The sequence below is a fragment of the Grammomys surdaster genome, unplaced genomic scaffold (genome assembly GCF_004785775.1).
Source record: "Grammomys surdaster isolate TR1022 unplaced genomic scaffold, NIH_TR_1.0 126185, whole genome shotgun sequence".
Lineage (NCBI taxonomy): Eukaryota > Metazoa > Chordata > Mammalia > Rodentia > Muridae > Grammomys > Grammomys surdaster.
The window spans coordinates 6542643-6563318 of record NW_021620991.1 but is presented as its reverse complement, the minus strand read 5'-3'; the positions used below and the strand labels follow the sequence as shown (position 1 = coordinate 6563318).

General features: G+C 47.7%; 1 protein-coding gene across 1 annotated transcript; it reads left to right on the top strand.

Moving 5' to 3' along the window:
* The first annotated feature begins 4796 nt into the window (after positions 1 to 4796).
* Dffa (DNA fragmentation factor subunit alpha) lies at positions 4797 to 15375 on the top strand. The gene is made up of 6 exons (XM_028757869.1): positions 4797 to 4993; positions 6523 to 6684; positions 7824 to 7966; positions 12581 to 12770; positions 12952 to 13103; positions 14265 to 15375. The coding sequence occupies exons 1-6, from the start codon at positions 4858 to 4860 to the stop codon at positions 14475 to 14477; spliced, it is 996 nt and encodes a 331-aa protein (XP_028613702.1). The 5' UTR covers positions 4797 to 4857; the 3' UTR covers positions 14478 to 15375.
* Positions 15376 to 20676: the final 5301 nt, after the last annotated feature.

Here is a 20676-nt window from a genome sequence, read left to right as displayed (position 1 = left end):
TCCCAAGAGCACTTGCACTAGCTCTCCAGACAAGACCAAAATAGGAAAACCTGAGCTTGTCGATGGGGGCGGGCTCCGGGCAGAAAGGGTTGAGCCTGGTGTCCCAGTTACCTTGCAGTTTACAGGACAATCCATAGTCCAAGTTTTTTTTTTTTAATAGAATATCTTTTGCTGTTATTTTACATTGTTAATATATAAACGCTATGGTGTAGTCACATCCACTCCTAACTTCCTCCCCCGACTCTCCCCACATCACCCACCAGGTTCACCTTTTTAAAATAAATTTACATGTTTGTATGTTTAGAATTGTTTGGTTTTGTTTTCTAGACAAGGCCTCACGTAGTTCAAAGTAGACTCAAACTTTCTATGTAGCCCGAGATGAACTTCTGATCCTCCTGCCTCCACCTCACGGTACTGAGGTAACAGATTTGTGCCACACATGCATTTTTATTCTTGAAGTAAATCCCTCCCTATACTGAGAGCACCGTGGGCACATTTAGGGACGACTTATTTAATAAATACATGAAAATGTAAGTTAAAATTTAGCCATTCGGTACACTATTATTCATTAAGTACCTACTGTTTTTCAGAAGCGTTCAAAAGCTCCAACACTCGACAACTCTCTCTTAAGAAACCCATGTGCACAATGCTGTTTTCTGAGGCTGCCTCTCCTAATGCCCGTGCTTACTCTATATTAGAACTGACTCTTTTGGGAGGCAGAGGCAGGCGGATTTCTGAGTTCGAGGCCAGCCTAGTCTACAGAGTGAGTTCCAGGACAGCCAGGGCTACACAGAGAAATCCTGTCTCGAAAAACCTTAAAAAAAAAAAGAACTGACTCTTAAAATGGGGTGTAGCTTAGTTGGTAAAGTATGCATAAGAAACTGGGCTCCCGTACCATAAATACCTGGTATAGTGGTGCGCACATGTGATCACAGCACATGGGCTATACACAGAGTTCGAGGCCAATCTAGACTACATGAGGCTCTGGGTTGTTGTTGTTGTTGTTGTTGTTTTAAGGGGAAAAAAAGGCAGAAGATTGGAACACCCAACCTTTGCCCCCAAGCACAAACAGACACACAATTGCAGCATCTGAGAACTCTGACATTTGTGGAGAGAAAAAGCCGTCTGTGAACCATCATCATGGTAGCTGACTTGTCAGATCTGTTGCTTTAGTTTTTTGAGACAGGATCTCACTGTGTAGCACGAGCTACCTCAATCTCAAGATCCCCTCTTCTGCCTCCAGAGTTCTGGGATTATAAGTGTTCCACCAAGCCCTCGTCTTTGACCTTAATCAATATCACTACTACCTGACTACTACTATCACCTGACTACTACCATCACCTGACTACTACTATCACCTGACTACTACCATCACCTGACTACTACCATCACCTGACTACTACCATCATCACTATTTTGTATGTGTATGATGTTGAGCCCTTGTGTGCTAAGCCAGAGCTTTACCGCTGAGCCACACCCTCAATCCCAATTCTTTTCATGTTAAACACTAGTTTTTCTGGAGGATAGAAAACCAACAACATAAAAGACTTGTAATACAGCCGAGGAATACCAAGCAGCGTCTGGGCATTTCAAGAAGCCCTGTGATTCACCTTTCCCTTTACTTTCTTTTTTTTTTTTCTTTTTTTTTTCTTTTTTGGTTTTTTTCGAGACAGGGTTTCTCTGTGTAGCCCTGGCTGTCCTGGAACTCACTCTGTAGACCAGGCTAGCCTCGAACTCTCAAACTCAGAGATCCACCTGCCTCTGCCTCCCAAGTGCTGGGATTAAAGGCGTGCGCCACCACCGCCCGGCCAGATTTTCTTAATTTCTACTTATTTTCAATTCTGTAATCAAGCACCGGTCCATTCTATAAAATACTATTAAGCCAATCCCACTGAGCAGAACAGCAAAGGCTGATCTTACAGCCAGAAAATGTGCAAAAGAGAAAGAAAGAGGATTTTTTTTTTCAGTTCAAAGTTACTTTCCTTATAAATCAAAGACAAGGAGACATAACAATAGAAAAATAACTGGTTAGCCTATCTCCGGTCGCTTCACCTCTTTGTGTAAGAATTAAGGCAGAGAAAACGTCCTGATCACGCCAAGCAGAGAGAGCCTGTTTGAGGAATCTGCCTATTGCTCTAATTTCCATTTCTGGGAAATCTAGATAAAGTTTATTTTTAATTCAGTCATGCGAAATCTTTGAATGAATGTCTTTTATTCACAGTACTAGGAATCAAACTTAAAGTCTTGTTCAGGCTAGCCAATGTTCTAGCATTTAGCTACCCCTAGTCTGTATTTTTATTTTTAGCCCAATTCGTTGGTGTCTAAAACAACTACTTAGTCTACAGCAATGCCCTCCTGTTAATGCTGTTTAGAAAGCTTTTTGTGTAGCTGAGGAGAGATGCCTGGTTGACGGCCCATCGGTTAAGAGCACTGGCTGCTCTTGCACAGAAGCCTGGGTCTGGACCCCAGAACCCACACAGTGGCTCACAACTTTCCAGACCTACAGGTCCAGGGCATGTCTTCTTCTGAGCTCAGCAGCAGGCACCAGGCAGTAGTGCACAGAGACATATGCAAACAAAACGTTCATACACATAAAATAAATATTTAAAATTTTCTCTCTGATGTGACTTTATTGTATTTTTGGTGAGACTGAAAATTAATGTTCTATGTTGAAAACTGACTTCCTTCAAAATATCCCGAAGGTTGTAGTATCTTACAGATACAAGTAGGATAGAAAGACCTGGAAAGTTCAAAGGACATACATCCGTCTTAAATGTTGACAATTGAGGATCAAAACAAAACAAACAAACGAAACAAAAAATGAGCTGGAGAGATGGCTCAGAGGTTAAGAGCACTGACTGCTCTTCTAGAGGTCCTGAGTTCAAGTCCCAGCAACCACATGGTGGCTCACAACCATCTGTAATGGGATCTGGTGTGTTTGAAGACATATATATATCACATATATAAAATAAATAGATAAATCTTAATTTAAAAAAAAACAGCCGGGCAGTGGTGACACACACCTTTGATCCCAGCACTTGGGAGGCAGAGGCAGGTGGTCTACAGAGTGAGTTCCAGGACAGCCAGGCTAACACAGAGAAACCCTGTCTCGAAAAAAACAAAAAAACAAAAATCAACCCCCTCAAAAAAAACCCAAAAATAAAAATAAAAACTACTGTTAAGTTTGTCTGTATGGAGACAATCGTACTATGTCTGAGCAATATCTGTTGTGAAGTATTGTGAAGTATTGTGAAGTAGGTACTAAACCGCGCTGATTTGTTTTATTATTTATTGATTATTTATTAATTAATTTTGTTTTTGAGGTAGAATTTCTTTGTACAACCTTGGCTGTCCTGGAACTAGCTCTGTAGACCAGGCTGGCCTTGAACTCATAGAGATCCACCTGCCTCTGTCTCCCAAGAGCTAGGATTAAAGTTGTTCACCATCATGCTGGGTTACAAAAATAAAATTTTAAGAAACATAAGTAAACCAACTCTTTTTTAAAATTTAATTTCATAGCAATTATTTGTGTGTGTGTGTTCGTGGGCATGTACATTCAAACTCAGGTTGTAAGGCTTGGTAGCAAGCACCTCTACCCACTAAGCTATCTTGCCAGCCATTTAACTTAATGTAAAATATTTACTTAATATTTCAACTTACTTGTAAATCATATCCTCTATATAACATAACTTCAAATTCCACAAAATCAGTCCTGAAGTGCTTGCTTAGCATGTATAAGGCCTTGGGTTAGGTCCCTAGCACCTAAAAACTAAAAGCCACAACATCAGCCAGACAGAGATATGTGCCTGTAATTCTAGCTACTTAGGAAGCTGAGACAGGGGGCTGATGAGATAGCTCAGCCATTAAGAGCACTGACTGCTCTTCCAGAGGTCATGAATTCAAATCCCAGCAACCACATGGTGGCTCACAACCATCTGTAATGAGATCTGATGCCCTCTTATGGGGAGTCCGAAGACAGCTACTGTGTACTTACATATAATAAATAAAAACCTTTGGGCTGGATCGTGTGGGGCCAATATTTATTTAAAACACTCAGACACATGCCCTTCTTCAATCTGACATATCCTGAGATTCTTTAGTGCAGTGTAAGGCTATCTATCACCTGGATAGAGAGCTCTCTGAGAGAACTCCTCCAGCTACACAGCAGGCAAGTCTGGAATGTACCTCCTTCAGTCAGACAAGAAGACATGAAGCTTATCATGAATTTCAGAGTGTACATAAAAAATTGGACACACATATATATGTATGTATGAATGTATGTGTATGTATATGTATACACACACACACGCACACACATATATATGCAGGACAAGATTTTCTCTTTTGTGTAGCTCTGGCTGTGAAGAAACGCTACCCTGGAACTCACAAAGATCCTCTGCCTCCTGCGGATTAAAGGCCTGAGCCACAACTTTCAGCTCAATGGCAACTCTTAAAACATGAAAACGTGGCTGGCAATGTAGTAAGAACTATGCTTACTATACATGAAACCCTGGGTTCCATCATACAGTGTTTTAGAGAAGAAAAGGGGAGAGGGGAAAGAGGGGAGGGGAAAGAAAACAACAGATAAAAAAAAAAAAATCACCAACCCGTACCACTTTCCTAAGCTGACTCCCCCGCCCCGGGCTTTGAACCAAGAAACTACAACTCCCGTCGTGCCCTGGAACGCCTGTGATTAGCCACTACTAGAACTACGTCTCCCGGCGTGCCTTGGTCTCGCGTAACTTGCTGAGAGAACTACATCTCCCGGCAGGCCGCCGAAGGAGGGGTGTCAAAGCTTAGGGAAGCGACTCTGGACTGCCTGGTATTTCCCAGAGTTGGTCAGGTCCCACTTTGAGGATGGAGCTGTCGCGGGGAGCCAGCGCCCCGGACCCGGACGATGTCCGGCCTCTCAAACCTTGTCTGCTACGCCGCAATCACAGCCGTGATCAGCACGGCGTGGCAGCCTCCAGTCTCGAGGAGCTGAGGAGCAAAGGTTGGCTGCTGAGAGGACCGGGCGGGTCGGGAAGGTGACCCCAGAGCCTAGGGACTGCAGCGGCCCACGTGAGACAGATTCCTGGCGTTTTAACTTACCTACAGTGAGAGGAGCCGTGAAGGGGACGGGAAACTGCAGACCCAGGCTCACTGGCCTGATTTTGGACCAAACGAAGTCCAGCGTATTCTGTCCATTCTGGCTCACAGAGGCGGTACTGGGGCTCCCCGGCGGGGTGGGAATGGGTGTCTCCAGTCAGTCCCTGTTCCATTAAAAGAGAGCTGCCAGTGCAAATAAGGAACGTGGGCCAGGTTCTGAGCCTGACTATACCTTGCACTTAACCATCTCTGGACTCTTAGTTTTCTCAGCAGTGTAGTGGGTGTGTTTCCAGCCTTGCTTCAAAAGATTCTTGGAACTCTCAAGTGAGATGGTCTGTTCAATCGCTACTTACAAGCGTTATTAGCCGGTAGCAACTAATGAGGTACCCAAAGAAGTTCTGCAGGTCTTTCATGTCAGCTAGCTCTGGGCACGTAGTCATAGTGTGTGCCAGGGTGTGCAGCGCTTCCACCAGAGCTGCTGAGACCCAGGAGCAGGATTTGATCTGGTGACAGGGATTCTGTCACAGCAAGGTTTGCATTTCACCCCGGCACAAGGTTAGTTCAACTTTAGTGCCGCTTCAGTTGCATTGGCTGGGTGTCCTTGGCACAGAGGCTTCTGTTCTCTGCAGCTGAGCCTATAGGAGACTGGTGTTCTATTTTGGGTGATGACAGTCTTATGGAAAGCCTCTCCTGGCAGTAAGATTAAAGAAAAGACACTGAGTCGAGCTGCTGCCGATACCGTGCTCTCCTGCAGTCTAGAAGAATTGCGAAAGAAGATAGCCACAGAGAGAAGAAGCCACCTTCTTTTTGTTTTCTGACATTTGATATGTAGAATTTAAGATTACCACCGAATAATCGAGCAAGAGTCAGTATTACCCGCCCACAGTAATCAGACCAGCCTCTGGTTGAATGCTTATTTATGCAGACTCAAACGCCTCCTATGTTAGGATTCTGGGAAGATGGCTCAGCTGCTAAGAGCGCTCGCTGCTCTTGCAGAGGATCTGGGCTCAGTTCTTAGTACCCACATAGTGGCTCACAACCTTCTCTAAGTCCAGGTCCAGGGCATCCAACATCCACTTCTGGCCTCCGTGGGTAGGCACAACGCATGTATGTAGTCCACACACATACATTCAGAAAAAAAAAACTCTCATACATGTAAAATCTAAACAAACAAAAAGTGTAGTCTTACTTGTGCCGCTTACAGTGGGTTTTGAGTAAGCACCTTGACCGCTCAGAGCTTGGGTTCGTTGTCTCCAAATTGGGAATAATAATAGTACCTCCTTTATAGCATTAGTTTTTTTCTTTACCGGAAATGCAGTTAGAATAGTACCAGGCATGTGATGAACGCCACACACGTGGGGCATACCAGAGAGAACTAAGACAGATATCATTTCCTTATGGACGTTTGTCGCCTGGCAAATATTTTCTTCTCAGCCTGTGAACTACTGGCCATTGATAACTCCCTGACACCGATCACCCTGGTCCTGGCGGAGGACGGGACAATCGTGGACGACGATGACTACTTCCTCTGTCTCCCGTCCAATACGAAGTTTGTGGCGTTGGCCTGCAATGAGAAGTGGACATACAACGATTCAGGTGAGAGATGTGTGCTGTGTAACCAACAGCCGTCCAGGCTCGCTGGCCTACGCAGGCCGGTGGTTGCTGTCTGGTCGTCTAAGCACTTAGACAGCAAATGTTACCCGAGCATCTCTGCGTGCCAGGCACGGTGCTAAGACACGGGGATGAAGAGGAACGAGACATCTCACCCAGACCCATAGCAACGGAAACCCAGCGTGTCAATAAAAAGAGGAGTGTGAGTCTTAGCTCTGCCATTTCTAGCCAGGGAACTGGTCAAACTACACAGCCTGCTGGCTCCTGATCCTCATTGAAATAATAATTACAGTATCTGCCCCAACTGTGCCGACCAAGAATGTCTCCGGACATTGTCCAAGGCGTTGTATTAGTGACTGATCTTGTCTGGCACACAGAACGATCTCAGCAGAGGTTAATGCTGCCGTCAGCAGCACTGCAGATTCAGAATTGATTAGCACTTGTCTTAGAGCTAAAGAAACATCTTTTCAAAGACCACTCCTGCTGAGTCGGGGCAGTCAGCCTTCCCCTGTGGCTCTATCAACCACCTGCCCCAATTAAAGAAAGGCTCAGTCTCCACCCCTCCCACACCCCCAGGGAGGAGTTGGAGGTAGGAGTGTTGGAAGTCCTAGGCTAGCCTCAACTACATAGTGAATTCAAGTGTATCATGTGCTGCCTGAAACCCTAACTCCTCCTCCCGTTCCCTCTTTTCAGCCTCCTCCCCCCCAGCACAGAGATTATCAAAAGACGGGTATGGTGGGACCCTTGTCCCATGCGTTACCATACTTTAGGGTTAAGTGGCTGCTGCTTCCTTTTTTGCCTTTTGAGACACGGTCTTACTCTGTAGATCAAGCTGGCCTCTGACTTGCTGCAGTCCTACTGCCTCAGCCTTCTGAGGGCTGGGTTAAAGATATTAGCCATCACACTTAGTGTAAATAATACAGTGCAGTTTCAAACAGAAATAAATTGAAGGCAGAGGAGGAAAAATTAAAGCCTGAGGTAGAGGTTAGCTTTCCTGTAAATCCCCGAGAAAGGTCCCTCCCTGTCACCATCCTGAGTGGTCAGTCCAAAGGAAGTGCACATTCTTCACAGTGCTGTGTGTTGGCCTTGAGTGACTGACCTGACCAGCATTCTCTCTGTATCAGATGGAGGAACAGCTTGGGTTTCCCAGGAGTCCTTTGAAGCAGATCAAACGGACAGCGGGCCAGGGGTGAAGTGGAAGAATGTGGCCAGGCAGCTGAAAGAGGATCTGTCCAGCATCATCCTGCTGTCAGAGGAGGACCTCCAAGTAAGTCTTCTCCACAGCCCACAACACTCACCAGCCTCTACTGCCCCAGAACCGTGGGTTCTGTGCCCCAAGCTCCCCTGCCATAGTAACTGCGTTGTTTCATTGTCTGTTAATTTCTTTTAATTGTCAATTTATTTGAGATTTTTAAAAGATCTTTTAAGATGTTTATTTGTGCCGGGCCGTGGTGGCGCACGCCTTTAATCCCAGCACTTGGGAGGCAGAGGCAGGCGGATTTCTGAGTTCGAGGCCAGCCTGGACTACCCTGTGAGTTCCAGGACAGCCAGAGCTACACAGAGAAACCCTGTCTCGAAAAACCAAAAAAAAAAAAAAAAAAAAAGATGTTTTTTTGTTTGAAGATAAGAGTCTCTCTGTGTAGCCCTGGCTGTCCTGGAACTCACACTGTAGACCAAGCTAGCCTTAAACTCACAGAGATCCCCCTGCTTCTGCCTCATAGGTGCTGGACCTAAAGGTGTGTGGCACTCCACAGGGCTAAGATTTATTTTTATTAATATGAATGTGTGTGTATCTGTGAGTGTTCACAGAGCCCAGAAAGGGCGTTGGATCTTGTGGAGTTGGAGTCAAAGGTGGCTGTGAGACGCCCGACATGGGTGCTGGGAACCAGCCCCCAGTTGTCTGAAAAAAAGCAGCAAGCATGCTTAAGCACTGAGCCCTGTTTTGGTTTTCTGGAATGGGTGGGGTCTCTTGTAGCCCAGGCTGGCTCCTCTTGCTCTACTGCCAAGGTGCTGGGATTGCAGGATGCACCAGACTGTGGGGTCATGGGCCAGAGCTCTTGAGTTGGGGGTCCCCCGGCCAGGAGACAGCTGGAACCGACTGGTCTCAGCCCTTGGGCTCTCAGGTGCTGCTGAGAGGCCACTGAAAGCCGGAGAAGGGGGTGTGGGTAGGGCATACGGGCTGGATCGACCTGCAGCCGAAAGAAGGTGGGGGGGAAGCTCCAGCCTTGTCCCGCAGGGAATGAGACTCTTGGCCTCGGAGACTCTTGGCTGGGTCATGGCTGGCTTACCTAGCTCTCTTGAGTTAGTGGCGTCCGTGGAAGTATAGAGAGGCCATCGGTGGGAGGTTAGAAGGTGTCTCAGTAGTTGAAGACCTTCTCCACGGTTTCCCACGGTCCCCCACAGTTTCCCAAGGCAGGCCCCAAAGAAGAGCGGTAGTCCATGGTCTTAAAATGTTTATTGTCATGTTGGAAAGTGGATGAAACTATACCCCGTGTTCTCAGGGCAGGCCCGAGGTTAAATACCTTCTGCAAGGAGGAGGGTCTGGGAAGGAAAGCTTAATGGGCTAAGCCCTCTGGCCTTTAGGTATCTCATGAATATGGAGATGTCTTGAGACTCTGCGGCCTGTGTCTCCCCCTCCACCTGTGCTACTTGACCAATGGCCACAGACCTCTTTGTGGAGGACTGTAGCTATGTGAAAGGAGCCAGGGGCCCAAGAACAAGGCCAAACTCCTCCCGTCCCTGGAGGGTCTAAGGGGGTTCAAGGCCTACTCAACTAGGTACCCAGCTGCCTCTCACAGCCCACCGCCCCACAACAGACCACTCTTTGTTGTTTTCTAGGTTGATTTATTTAGTGCTAGGGACCGAGCACGCTGAGCCCTGATTCACCACTGAGCTATACTTCTAACCATTTACGTCCAGTAGGTCTTAATTCATAACTAAGTCTTACACCTAGAACCTTCATTCTGTGTAGCCCTGGCTGTCCTGGAACTCACTCTGTAGACCAGGCTGGCCTCGAACTCAGAAATCCGCCTGTCTCTGCCTCCCAAGTGCTGGGGCTAAAGGTGTATGCCACCACTACTCTGCAAAAATAACCTTTTTTTTTTTAAATAAAAAAGTTTTTTTTTTAAATTTATTTCATGTATATAAGAGTTGTATGTATATCTACTTGCTAGAGGAGAACATTGGATCCCATTACACATGGTTGTGAGCCACCATGTGGTCGCTGGGAATTGAACTCGGGACCTCTGGAAGAGCAGTCAGTGCTCTTAACCGCTGAGCCATCTCTCCAGCCCCTAAAGCATGGATCATTTTATCATCAGCTGTTTTTGCTTGTTTTCAATACTAGCAATCAAACCCAGCCTTGTGCACCTCAGGCTCACTCGGCCTCTGAGTCCCACCCTAGCTTTGAGAAATGTGTTTCTTCAGCTGCCTAGCAAGCTGACATACCTCTGAGTTCAGACCAGCTGCCAAGAGTGTCAACAGTGTTGCCTTCCTTGTGAAGCAATTTTGTTGTTGTTGATTTGAACCCGGTCTTAGGTATTGCAGACTGGCCCTAAACTCACCGTGTCGCCATAGCAGCGCTGGGCTTAAGGTGTATACTTCCGGTTTATGCTGGCTCACCTAAGTTCCTGATGTAGGCTCACACTTACCAATATGCTACCAACAGAGCTACATGCTCAGGCCTAGGTTGTTGTTTGTTTTGGAGACAAGGTCTCTATAGCCAAGCTAACCCCAAACTCTTAGCAATTCTCCTGCTCCAGCCTCCAACCATGCCTAGCCTTTTTTTTTTTTTTTTTTTTTTTTTAGCAACGTTGTTTATTAAGAAAGGGTTTTAATATCCATCTAAGCATTGCCATCAGCGGAGCTGCACAAATGAAGGACAGTACAAGCCAGGCATGGTGGCTCATGTCTGATTCCAGCACTTGCGGGGCAGATATCTGTGATTTCAAGGCCAGCCCAGTATATATAGTTCCAAACCAGCAATGGTTTCAGAGTAAGCCTTTGTCCCAAAAAACAAAACACATACACACACACACACACACAAAACCCACCAGAACCCTAGAGGACCCTATACATCTAAGACATAGTTGTAGGCTTCTTAAGAGAATCCTGCCAAACCTACTCTAATTTTTAAAGGATTTTCCTTTTTGTAAATGAGTGTCTTGCCTGCATACAGACATATGTACATGTGTTTGCCTGTTAGATCCCCTGAATTGCAGTTATAGATGATTGTGAACCACCGTGTGAGTGCTAAGAATTGAACCTGGTTCTTCTCCAAGAGCAACAAGTGCTCTTAGCCACTGAGCCATTTCTCCAGCCTAGAAACCTACATTTAATCAAGTGTTGTATATTAAAAAAGAAAAAACAAACGAACAAACAAACAAAAAAAAACACTGAGCCTACTAAAAATTATCCTTCTGGTAAATTTAGAATAAACAGCTAACATCCTTCATCCCTCACGGATTGAACAGTCATGTCAACGCTCAGCACAGGTTACATTTTACAACGGAATCTTGAGCTGGCGAGATGGCTCAGCAGGAAAACGTGCTTGTAGCACAGGCCTCACGACCTGAGTCAGGAAACAGGTGAATAAATATTTTTAAGAAACAGGGCCAGCAGCACAGCTTAGTGGGTGAAGGCACTTACCATTAACCCCAGGGAACTCACTTCCATCCCTGGAACCCACGTGGAACACACTCAGTTCTCACAGTCACCTGCCTTCTGCTCCCCAGACCCGGGCTCTACTTGCTCACCCCAGCGCCTTTGTGTCCACACTCACAGACACCACACACACAGTAACAACAATACTAACATTTTAAAAAATTCTTTATATTGACTCATTGTGGAAATGATCGGTTGACTCCTTTAGTGTCTTTGTTGGATTTCTTTTTGTTTCTTGGTAAGATTTAATTATATGTGGAGTGTGTATGTGTGTGTGTGTGTGTTGTGGGGATGGTGTGTGAGTCCAGGTGCTGGTAGAGGTCAGAGGTGTGTGTCCCTTGAAGCTAGAGTTACAGGAAGTTGTGAGCCACCCTGCACAAGTGCTGGGAACTGAACTCAGGTCCTCTGCAAGAGCAGTGCATACTCTTAACTGCAGAGCCAGCTCTCCAGCCGGTGTGTGGTATGGCCTCCTGCCTTCTGCTGCCAGAGAAGGCAGAGTAAAGGAGAAGGCAGAGCAAAGGAATGAGAATCTATACCCCGTGTATTCCATCAAGGGATCAGACACCACTACGTGCCGGACCGGAAGGGGAAAGCGAGGTCTGGGACTAGTGCTGTGGTTCCGTCTTCTCTCTGGGTACCCAGGCACCCTCGGTGTACCATGGCGACCTCGGTGTACCACCTGGAGAGGAAGTCAGGACAGGGTGGTGTCCATGGTCCACATTTCCCCTTGGGATGTCTGCACGACAGGCAGGAGGGGGAAAGTGGAGCCTGAGATGACTAGGGTCCAGTTGGATTGGGAGCAAGTATGGAGTACCGGAGGGGTTGTGGAAGAGAAAAGCCTTCTTCGGGAGTCTTTGGCGCAGCTCTTTTAGGTGAAGGCCTTTGCCCTGGCCATCTTTAATGAAGCAGCTCTGAGATGGCCCTGCTTGTTCATATTGCTTTTGGGGGGGGGGGTGCATGTAAATGCACACGGTATGCTCACCAGCTGTTAATGCCTTTCTGGTGGTGCAGCCCACTGGCCCTGCATCCCTGTGGGTGAATTTCAAAATGGAGGCTTAATTTGTTTTTTACGAGACACCAGCACATCATTTCCCCAGTTTTCACACTAGGATTTTGGAAATGTCAACCATAACTTGAGGAAAAGATGAGCTGGTTCTGACTGGATGCTGGAGAACTAGAGCCCGCCTTGCGCTTTCTCAGAGCCTTTCTCTGCTGCCAGGCACTCATCGACATCCCGTGTGCAGAGCTGGCTCGGGAACTCTGCCAAAGCTGTGCCACTGTCCAAGGGCTGCAGAGCACGCTCCAGCAGGTGTTGGACCAGAGAGAAGAAGCCCGCCAGTCCAAGCAGCTCCTGGAACTCTATCTCCAGGCCCTGGAAAAAGAGGGCAACATCTTGTCCAACCAGAAAGGTAAGACTCCCACTGCAGCTACTGGGGAGCAGCCTTGAGGAGGAGGCCTTGTCTGCAGAGCAGCCCAATTGCCTGAGGAGGACGGTCCCTGGGAAGGACACTTCTCTCTCACGCACTGAGGTTGCCTGCTTGGCTGGGGACTGCTCTTTCATAGCCTGCTGCTTTACTGTCTACATTGCAGAGTCCAAAACTGCCCTCAGTGAAGAGCTGGATACAGTTGACACAGGTGTCAGCAGAGAGATGGCTTCAGAAGTGGTGCTCAGAAGCCAGATCCTTACTACACTGAAGGAGAAGCCTGCTCCAGAGCTGAGTTTATCTAGTCAGGATTTGGAGGTGGGCAAGAACTAGGGGCCCAGAAGTGCAGACAGTGATTTCCTTGGAAGTGTAGTTCAGAGGTGCAGAGGCGTGTATGTGGATTTCTTTCACCTCTACGGCTGACTCACAGCGCCCATTTGCCTTTTCATATGGCCAGAGCATGTGTAAACATTTCACTTAATGTAAATCCAACTGGCTTTTTTGAGGAGGTAGAGGCAGGGTCTCTCTGTGTGGCCCTGGCTGTCCTGGAACTTGCTTTATAGACCAGGGTAGCCTTGAACTCACAGAGATCCGCCTGCCTCTGCCTCCCAAGTGCTGGGATTAAAGGCGTGCGCCACCAACGATCAGATCAGGTCCACATGACTTTTAAAAGAAAAGGGATTAAAAAAAAAAAAAACAGAAAAAGAAAAAGGGATGTTCTTCCTTAGGTCACCGAACAGTAGTCTCTTGTCCAAATGATAACGACCTGGAAGAATTGTGGGGCCAAAGCTTCTGCAGTGATCCCTAAGCCCTGAGGCCAGTGCAGTCGCTCACACACAAAGGCAAACTTGACATTCACAAGGCCCTGGGTTTGGTCCCTAACACCGTGGGAAATAAAAAAGGCGGGCTTCTGGGGGCGCCTTATGCTGGCTTTTTCAAGAGCGGAGAGCTCCCCTGACAAGGGCGTCCATCAGGGTGGTGCTCTCGTCCCTGTGTATCTCGTACCTCCCGATGCTAGGAAGGGAAGGAGATTATATTAATTTGAGCATAATTCAATTTCCTGTTGTGCTTGGTGGATTTTAAAAAGATACCTAAACATGTGCCATAGAAGTTACATCATAGCCTGGTGGCGGCGGCGGCACACGGCTTTAATCCCTGCACTCAGGAATCAGAGGCATGTAGATCTCTGAGTTTGAGCCCAGCCTGGTCTACAGAGTGAGTTCCAGGACAGCCCGGGCTACACAGAGAAACCCTGTATTAAACCAAAAGGAAAAAAAAAAAAAAAAGAAAGAAAGAATGGGGGTGGGGGTGTGGAAAAGAAAGAAAGGGAAGGGAAGGGAAAGGAAGACAGGAACATCATAGCGCATTCTGGGCCGGCCTGGGCCGCAGTACTGGTCCCTGTCTCTAAGAGAGAAGAAAAGCAGCAGCCCAGCGAGGGGCACAGAGCGGCAGTCTCAGTGGTTCTTATTCTTGCTGCAGTCGGTCTCCAAGGAGGACCCCAAAGCCCTGGCTGTCACTCTGAGCTGGGACATACAGAAGGCAGAGACAGTCCAACAGGCCTGTGCCGCGGAGCTCGCCCTGCGCCTGCAGCAAGTGCAGAGCTTGCATTCACTCAGGAATCTCTCTGCACGGAGGAACCCACGGCCTGGGGAACCGCAGAGGCCCAAGCGAGCCAAACGAGCCCTCTCGTAGCCAATCCGGAACAAGCTTTGCAGAGGAGAGCCGTGGTTCTGTAGTCAGTGAACACCTTTCGCGTGATCCTGTTTCCGCCCACACTCCCCTCCACCTCCTACCTCCACCTCCTGCCGTGTGCTCTTCTAGCTCCAGAAAAGCAGGTCCATGGCTGTGCATACGCCCCTCTACCTCCTTTTGATATACTGGGACTTCTGTTTTGTTTTCTTATCTGTAGGAGTGATTTGCCTGCATGTATGTCTATGTACCTCATGTCCATGAAGGCCAGAAGAGAGCGTCAGGTCCCCTGGAACTGCAGTTAGACAGCTCTCAGCAGCCATGTGGGTGCTGGGAATTGACTCTGGGTGTTCTAGAAGCGTGGCCAGGGCTCTGAAGAGACGCTGAACCATCTCTCCAGCTCCCAGAATGTGCTTAGCCTATGGTAGGCCTTAGGTTCCAGGTCAAGGGCAATGAAAACCTGTCATATACTTTGGACTTGATGTCCTTACTCTACACCTTGAACAATAGAGCTTTAGACACACAAGGGTAGAGAAAAGGCGCCCAACAGCAGCGATTGCCCATAAACTTACTTCTCGAGTTAATAAATGCGGCCAGGCAGTGGTGGCGCACGCCTTTAATCCCAGCACTTGGGAGGCAGAGGCAGACAGATTTCTGAGTTCGAGAGTTCGAGGCCAGCCTGGTCTACAGAGTGAGTTCCAGGACAGCCAGGACTACACAGAGAAACCCTGTCTCGAAAAACAAAAACAAAAAAAACCACAGTTGCTGTTTGCTTAAAGGCACATGCTGCATTTGCAGACCCCAGGGACATGGAGTCTAATCCACTATTTCTAATGCCTGACTCAGTGTTGTGAAGCTGTTACACTGTGAAACTCCATTCCGTTTTCTAATATGTTTTGCCAGTGGGGGTGGGGGTGGGGGTGGGGGAAGGGGGGTAGAAAGAGTCATTAAGTGAGACCCATGCTCTGCCACTCAGGTTTCTCTCTGCAGACCAGGGCACTTCTAGTTCTTCCCTGCTCAGAGTTCTGCAAGTTCTGCAATCTACAGTGCTGTCTGCTTTCAGGGAAAGGACGCCTAGTTACGGGTCATTTGACTTTTACAAACGCTGGGAGAAAACAGTGCCTTCGGAGTCTCCAGCCCACTTCGTGCGTGTGCGTGCGCATGGGGCGGGGCGCGCACACGTGTGTTGTGGGTACTGGGGATTGAACCAGGGCTTCATCCATAGATGCCGAGCACGTGCTCCCTAAAGAACCACACCCAGCCTCACACTGACAAATGTTGCAGTAAGTCGTGGGGTGAAGGTGGGGTGCACAAGCAGATGAGAACAATTGTTCGCTTGCCTACAGGGGGAGTTGGGTCTGTCAGCAGCTTTTACATTTTGTAGTGGCGGACAGCACCAGTTCCAGATGTTGGCATCAACAGCTCCTCCCATAGCTTTGTGCTGCCTCGGTCCTTAAATAGCAGCCATTACTGATGTTCACTCCAGCAGACCCCCCCCCCCCACATCCTCGTGGGGCCTTGCAACCATAAATAAAAGCCATCGGTGATCACCCACCTGCTGTTATTTGTTCAGAAACACCAATCCCTTCCCAGTGTAACAGCACACAAATACAAAGGGAAATACTTTCCAGTAAATAGCGTATATGTTACACTGTGTGTGACCAAACACACCAAAGCTCTCAGATTCTTGTGTTAGCATCAGATTGCCTTGAATTTGACACAGGCAGGCTGGCAGAGTTGTCAGACATATCACGGCAGCATCGTCCTGGCAAAGAGATTTTCCCAAACAATGAAGTTCTGAACAGACTATCACCTGTCCTTGGGTTACATCTTAAATGTGTGTGTTCCTAGAAATCCAGGGTATATTAAAACTAAAAATAAATTTTAAAATAATCCGGGCACTTGGGAGGCAGAAGCAAGGGGACCTCTGTGAATCTGAGGCCATGCTTGTCTACGTAGTGAACTACAGGTCCGAGAAGGTTACAGAGTAGGACACTCTGGCTTAAGAAAATAAGGAAAAAATTTAAATAGAATTAAGGTTTCAAGCTAAAATTATTTTGGGGATTCTATTCTCTTTGCAATGAACACACGTGTTCCACAGCACTAATGAGGAGATCAAAAGGCAATCTGTAGGAATTGCTTTCTTCCCTCCTGTGTGTGGCCCTAAGGATTGAATTTGGTATTCAGGCTTGGAGGGAAGCACCTTCTCCTGCTGAGTCATCTTGACCAGACAGCTTTCCATCCACACGGATGGCCAACATGATCAAGAAGCCAGGCACTATGTTATGGTGTACCTGTTACCTACCTGCTTGAAAGGCTGAGGCAGGAGGATTATTTGTGGCCAGCCTGGGCAAAATCTTCTCAAAAAGCAAAGCAGTACTTCAAGATACGGAATGATTCTGTGTCTTGGACATTTTTAGAGACTTATTATAAATACTTAGACTTAATGTGTGAGTGGTAGCATGTCTAACCTGTGTACCACGTGTGTGCCTGGTGCCAACAGACATCAGAAAAGGATGTTGGGAGTCCCTGGAACTGGAGTTATGGATGATGGAGTTACCATGTGGGTACTGGGAGTCAAACCCAAGTCCTCTTCAAGAGTACCTAGTGTTCTTAACTGCTGAGAGCTCTCCAGCCCCTCCCCCATCTATAAAAAATGTGTGTGTGGGATGGCGCTGTGGGTACCAGGGCACACCTATGAGTTCCAAGGATGAAGCTGAAATCACCAGGCTTGCTCATTGAGCACCTCCGCCGGCTAGGCTGGGTCATCTCACCAGGCCAGTACACCAGGTACTGAAGCCACCAAGGTGGAAGAGATGACATGAGGTGCCATGGGGAGGAGGTAACTGATTGGGGATGGTGAGCAGTCCCTTCACATCCCAGGGTCAGGGGTGTGTGCATCGGAAGAGCTCTGCCGGCAGCTGGGGTGGGAGTGGTAATAAAGTGTGAGCTCCTCCCACGCTGTCTGCCTTCTTCTCCACACTGCCTCCTCGGTGCCCAGACTTCTAGAAGAGAAAGGCAGCCACTTGCCGGCATGCCCTGAACCGGATGGTGAGTGAGGCCTGCCTGTCCTGGTAGGAAAGAAGAATGCCAACCTAGGCAGGGACTGATGAACTCTGCGTTAACCTTCCTCAGTTCTGTCTGACCGCCAGAATGTCGGTCCCCATCAGGCAGCTGGCTCTGACAGGAGGTGCTCGCTCTGCTAATTACCCTTCCCCAGCCTTTAATTTCTGGGTAAAAGCAAGAGGAAAAAAAAAATGAATGGGTTTTTCATTTTCCAGAGAGAAAGGACTAATGGTCGTCTTTAAAATATGTACTGAATTCATTCTTCCTTCCCCATCTTCTGTGAGATAACTCGGCGGTTTCCCTCCTGGCTTGTTCACACAGAGCCCATTCCTCTGTGAAGCCACCGATTAAGATGCAGACTGCACCCTCAGCAAGTACTGCTAGAGCAAATTGTTTGAGTTTACTGGTGATGCTCCAAAGTGGCATTCTGCTGTTACTCCTGAAATATAAGTCCTGTGGAGGACTTTATGGACTGTTTATACCCAGTTCCTCCTCAGCACTCAAACATCTGTGGACACTCCTGTGTGCATATGTATATATATACAAATGTATATATATATATATATATATATACACACACACACGCACAGACTCACACTGGACTACAGAAAGCTATGCAATAAACTGGATGTGTTGGTGCACACCTTTAATCCTAGCACTCGGGAGACAACCTGGTCTACACGGTGAATTCCAAGACAGCCAGGCTATGTAGAGAGACCCAATCTCAAAATAACAAAACAAAAACCAACCCACCCACCAACCAAGAGGTGTATTCTAAGAAAGCATGCCCAGATCCTAAAGTCAGGAAGGTACCGCTTCACCCTTTTACTGGTTTTTCACTTATTTGTGTATTTTATGTATGTGTGGGTCCTGGTGTGAGCACATGAGGAGGTCAGAGGTGAACGGGATGTCTCTCACTGAACCTTACACTGGCCATTTCCACTACATTAGTTAGGCACTGATGTATCTCCCAGTCTGCCTCCAACCCCAGCACTGGGGCAGGACATAGGTGGACACTACTTGCTTTTTTTTTCCCCTCACATGGGCGCCAGGTAGCAGAGGTCAGGTCCTCAAGAGTGCACACACTTACCTGTTCTTACTAGTCTCGAGTGTAGTAATTCAGTCTAACAGCTGGCATTAGCCAGCTGACGTAGTCTCTTAAACTAAAGCAGCTTGGACTTAACAGACTGCCTGGCAAGATCCTTAGCTGTACCGTCCTTCAGTGGGACACAGTTCAAGTCCAGTCTTACGGAGGGTGCAGATAAGACTCCAAGTCAAACTCAAACACTAGCACACCTTTCTTCTAGAAAAAAAAATCTCTAGACTAATTTCTGGAGAGTCTCCAGCCTTTCACTCGGATCCTTCCACTAACATGTGCCCCCACCCCCCGACAGTACTGTTCTCCCAAGGCTGCTGTGCAGAAGTGTGATCCTGTTGTGTCTTCCCATGTCCAGCTAGTATGACGGAGCTCGGCTCTGAGGACCTAGAGCCCAGTCAGCAGTCACATCAGGAGTGTGCTTCCCCCGGTGTCCAGAGATGAAACTCTGGCGTCTTCAGCCTGCCTCGGGCCCTTCCCCATTTTAGACCTGATTCTCAGAAACGTATGGAATTCTGGATGAAGCTCCGTAGGCTTTGTGTTTAGCTGTAAGGAGTTGAGTCCCAGTCTTTCTCCACACACTGAAAGACCCGGCTACTGCATGGCCTTAGCCTATTGCCAGTCTTTTAAAGAAGGGCGAGGTGTGTGAGGGTCTCTGCAACCTGAGCTGTTCCTGAGCTCCCAGCGATCCTCCTGGCTCAACCTCGGAGGGCTGGGATTACTGCCCTACTCCGCCACACCGTTCCTGGTAGTCTGTGAGGTGACCCAGTGAATAAAGGCTGTGGCTCCCAACCTGGAGACCCGCGTTTGATCCCTGCACCTAACACAGTGGCTGGAGGATGGGTGCCAAGTGCTTTCCTGATCCCACGTGCATGCTGTGGCAACAAGTTAAGCATCTAGAACCTTCACATTTGGTATTTCTCTTAATGTGTGTGGCTCAAGATTTAGGTGTGTATAAACCAGAAAGTATTCTAGCGCTTTGGGGGAGAACTGAAGCTATTTTTGGAAACACCCATCTGCCCCCCAGCAGATCCTTGGAGAAGACCAAAATCCTGCTTAGCTGTGGATTCAGCAGTCGGTCGCTTTATTTCGTAGAGAACAGAACCAACTCTCATCTAACTCTGTTCACTGGTGGTGGAATGGAAAGCTAATGTGACTAGTGTCTAAAGTATTTCACTGGACAAAGTCTCAATGCTAGGTTTGGGGGATGCCTGTCTCAGAAGTCAAGGTAAGCCAGGCACGGTGGCATACCCCGAGGCCCAGCACACAGACACAGAGGTAGGTAGATCAATGTGAATTGGAGGCCAGCCTGGTCTGCACACAAAGTTGCAAGCCAGCCAATGCTAAACAGTGACTCCCTGTCTCCAAAGCCAGTGGAGTGGACTACAGGCTGCAAGGGAGCGGCACTGCCCCCGCGTTTTCCTCACCAAGGAAAACTGAAGCTACGGCCAGGGGACAGAACTGTAACAAATTAATATTACTAATTAAAACAGCTGTGTAACGAATGTGACTATAACTTTTATAAGCATGTCAGCATGGTGTCGACTTAATAGCATAACATTAGTTTTAAAATTAGTTTTAGCTAAAATATGAGGACTGGTCGCTCCGCAGTGCTGCTAACTTGCTTGTGAAGTTCACGGCGCTGAGGAGCAGACGCAGAGCCTGTGGCTGCCAGGCAAGCGCTCTGCTGCCCGCCCTCAGGCTTGAAGAGACTTTAGATCCGGCTGGAACGGAGCTGTGCAGTCACAGCTATAACCCCAGCACTCAGGAGATGAAGGCAGGCTGCGAGGTCAGGACCAACTGGGCTCCATGGAAGACCCTACTTCCAAAAGCTAAAATAAACTCTATCTTGAACTCTTAAATATGCAGCCTTGAACTGGACATATTCCCCACCCTTGAGGTAGAGGCAGGAGGATCATTTTAAGATGATTCAACACTACATAGGAGTTGGCCAGCCTGAGCTTATACAGACCTTGTGAAGACACACACACAGACACACAGACACACACACACACAGAGACACACAGACACACACACACA